The sequence below is a fragment of the Egretta garzetta genome, unplaced genomic scaffold (genome assembly GCF_000687185.1).
Source record: "Egretta garzetta isolate BGI_Z169 unplaced genomic scaffold, ASM68718v1 scaffold163, whole genome shotgun sequence".
Lineage (NCBI taxonomy): Eukaryota > Metazoa > Chordata > Aves > Pelecaniformes > Ardeidae > Egretta > Egretta garzetta.
In genome coordinates, this window is record NW_009259308.1 from 7,791,299 (window position 1) to 7,794,530 (window position 3,232).

Sequence of the window (3,232 nt, forward strand, 5' to 3'; positions counted from 1 at the left end):
CACGCAGCGTGGGGGAGCCGAGCCCCTGGGCAGCGCCGGAATGCTCCGCTGCGGGGGGCGGGGACCCGAATCCAGCTGCGCTGCGGGTTCCCGGGAGGGGGGGAGGCCCCGGTCCCCCGCTCAGCCCTCTCCTCTGCCCCCGCCCACGGAAAATGCTTTTGAAAACTGAGTTTCTTTTGCCAAAGGTGGTGCTGGGTCCCGGGACGTGAGATGGGCCAAAGCTTTCGGGTCCCTACGAGCCAGCGGCACCGAGCCCCATCCAGCCCCCAGCACCCTCCGGAAGGCAGCGAGATGTGGCCCCACCCGAACGCCGGGCACGACAGGCAGGAGTCCGGCCGGTGCCGACAGCTGGGTGATGCTTCCTCCTGGGCAGCCGCTCCCAGTCCTGCCCGCAATATTTAGCAAACACCAGCGCCTTTGTTCCCCACCCTCCCGACGGCACCACTGGCCACAAGCACCCCAAGCGCGGGGGCACTGCCTGCCCTGCTCCCCTTGCTGCTGCGGCGGCACGAAGGTGAGCAAGGGGCGCAGTAGCACCAGGAGGGTGTCGCAGGGGCATGAGGCCCCCAGGCAGAGCCATTTCTTGCCCCACCCTGGGCTGTAGCAGCAAAGCACTCCCTGGGTGGCCGGGCGGGGAGCGCGGGGAGCATTGCGTCCAGGGCTCCCCTGCTCCATCCCCCTCGGGTGCCAGAGGGCAGCTTTCCCCCCGCTTTTGGGCTTGTCAACACACATAAATTTGCTGAAGAGCCCCTCTGCCAGCAGGCAGGTGCTCCCAAGCCTCCTGGGGCTGTGCTGGGCACGTGCAGCATCCAGATCAGCTTTTCCAAAACGGGGTGAGGGACTCTCAGCGTCCCCATACCGTTGGATGGATCTGCTGATGCTTTGATCCAAACCCAGCTGCCCTGGGGGAGGCTCAGCCACGCAGATCCCCGCAGCCCCAGGCAGCTGAAGGGCAGGCGGAGGTCGCAGCTCCCGCCGGCACTGCCGTCTCCTCGTGTTGCAAACAGGCTGCAGAAAGCTGCTGCGTGGCCCCTGTCGTGGTGACAAACCAGAGCTAAGGCTCTGTCAACGTGACTGGAAATGAACACTTATTCAGAGGGAGTTTGGGGACACTGACCCAGTGGAGGGGGAAAACGTGGCCCAAAGCCCCTGCCTCGAGCAGCCCTCAGGAAGCCACAGCCCCCACCAGGGTTTCAGCTCAGCCGAGTCCTCCTCCCTCTGCCCCCGCCAAGGCTGGAAGCTGTCCTCGTGCAGGAGATGGGGGACAGCACAGCCTGACCCCCCCATCGCCCCTCTCCCAACCTGGAGACATGAAGGCTGCCTGCTGCCGGAGTCTCAGGATCTAATTTTAATTCCAGGGTGGCTTTGATAAGTGGGAAAAAGGCTTTGTGGACATCTCTGCCTCATAAAGCCTACCTGGGGTGAATACATCTTTACCTACCTAAATGCTGATCCTGTTTCAAGCAGCAAAGCTAATCTGTTCCCTTCCTAAGGGCATTATTTAGCCTGGATCCTGCCCAGCCCAGCACTTGCGCTTATCTGTGCCCACCCAAAGGGCTCCGTCGAGGGGAGCCTTTTGCTGCTTGCCGGCTCTCCCTTCTGCTGCGGAAATTTGGGAGTCAGGAGATGGTGATGCTCCTCTCGGGTTGCCTCGGGGCTCCTCCATGCTGCAGGCACTGCGCTTTCGAGGGGCAGCCCCATCCCCTCTCTTCCAGGCTGCGATGTCTGCGTCCCCTCCACAAGACAGGTCCATGTCAACTGGCCATCCTCTACAGGAAATCAGTTTTCGGGCTCAAAAAGGCAGTCACTATCCTCGAGCGGAGCATCCGGCCCCTCTCGGAGCCCATAATAGAGGTCATCCTCCTCCCCAGAGCCTTTGTGGGGGCAACCAGGGTGCTTTCTCCCTGCCGGGGACTCAGTTGGGGTGCAGCTGGAGCGTGTGGCAGATGGCAGGGGTGGTCGGCTCCATGGCACGGGGCTGCTGGGCACGGAGCCCTCCAGCGACGGTGTGTCCATATCCTCCAGGAGGGATGCCAGCGGTGCATCCCCTGGGGCTGGCTGGGGGGGGCTGCAGGAACAGAGAGGTCTGAGGGGCGTCAGGCAGACCAGGGATTACACCAAACACAGCTGAGCTGGAGCTGGGGTTTCCCCTGGAGCTGGTGGCTGCTGGGCTCAGCATTGCTCAGCCAGAGTCCCAGCATCACCAGTCCCCTTGCTGGGGTGCACTGGGAGGGCCCCATCTCAGCCCCCGGTGCCTGTCTTTGCAGGGACAACCAGCCTGCTGGGTTCCTTCTCCTGCCCATGGGACAAAGTAGCAGCTGCCCTCGCTCGCTGTGCCTGCATCCCAGGGAGAAAGCAGAGGGCCCTGTCCCAGCTGTAGCTGCATTTTGGCAGAGGGGGTGCCTGACTCCTATGCCCCAGGGCTTCACAGTGACCCTCATCGCCTGCAAAGAGCTTTTTGGATCCCCTGGACCAATGCCTGGGCATCCTACATGGCATCTGATTTGAGGGACACGTACTGACCATCTCATTTCTATCGAAGTCTGACCAGGAACTTGGGATTTATTCTGGTGAGGGGCATTGTTCATATTTATAAAATGAAATCAAAGCAAAATGCAAATCACAACCAAAGGCAGTCCAGATTTCCTCCTGATTTTACCCTCGTAAATAATTTGGTACTGAGAGACCCCATGGTCTGAGATGCTGTCTGGGCTCTGGTGGGGCTGGGGGGTCCCATGGCTGCGTGGGAGCAGCAAAGACCCCTCTACCTCCCCTTCCTCCCCTGACCCCGGAGGTCTGACCCCCACCCCCAGTTTCATCCCACATCCCGCTGGTGCCACCCCAACCCCGCAGGCCTCACGTACCAGCTGCCAGCCACCATTCCGATCCGAGGCACCAGCTCTGGAGGGGGGTCTCCAGCACCCCCCAGCTCCCGGTGGACCTCTGCTTTTGCCTGCACCGCTGTCTGGGAGCAGCTGCGGGGTCTGGGCTGGGCCATGGGTGGGAGCGGGGCTGAGCCCACCGCTGGCCTCTGGATCTGCTCATAAATTGGCAGGCTTTTCTTGTAGGTGCTGGTGGCCTCTTGGTTGGGGCAGGGTACAATCAAGCTGTGGGTGAAGGAGGAATGGGGTGCTGAGCAGGACCTGGACCCCCGCAGAGCCAGGAGATGCTCAGGGACACACACACAGGACACCACCAGGTGCTTTAGAGGTCACTACGCCCCCCCCACTGC

At 62.0% G+C, this 3,232-nt stretch overlaps 1 protein-coding gene across 1 annotated transcript in view; it reads right to left on the reverse strand.

Annotated features, from left to right (window-relative positions):
* Positions 1-3,232, reverse strand: part of PCSK9 (proprotein convertase subtilisin/kexin type 9) — an 11,646-nt gene that overhangs the window by 6,734 nt on the left and 1,680 nt on the right. Inside the window, exons 3-4 of the mRNA XM_035891760.1 lie at positions 2,847-3,107; positions 2,432-2,499 (exon numbers count right to left, since the gene is read on the reverse strand). Coding sequence (XP_035747653.1) covers positions 2,432-2,499; positions 2,847-3,107 — 329 coding nt within the window. The remainder of the gene's footprint in view (positions 1-2,431; positions 2,500-2,846; positions 3,108-3,232) is intronic.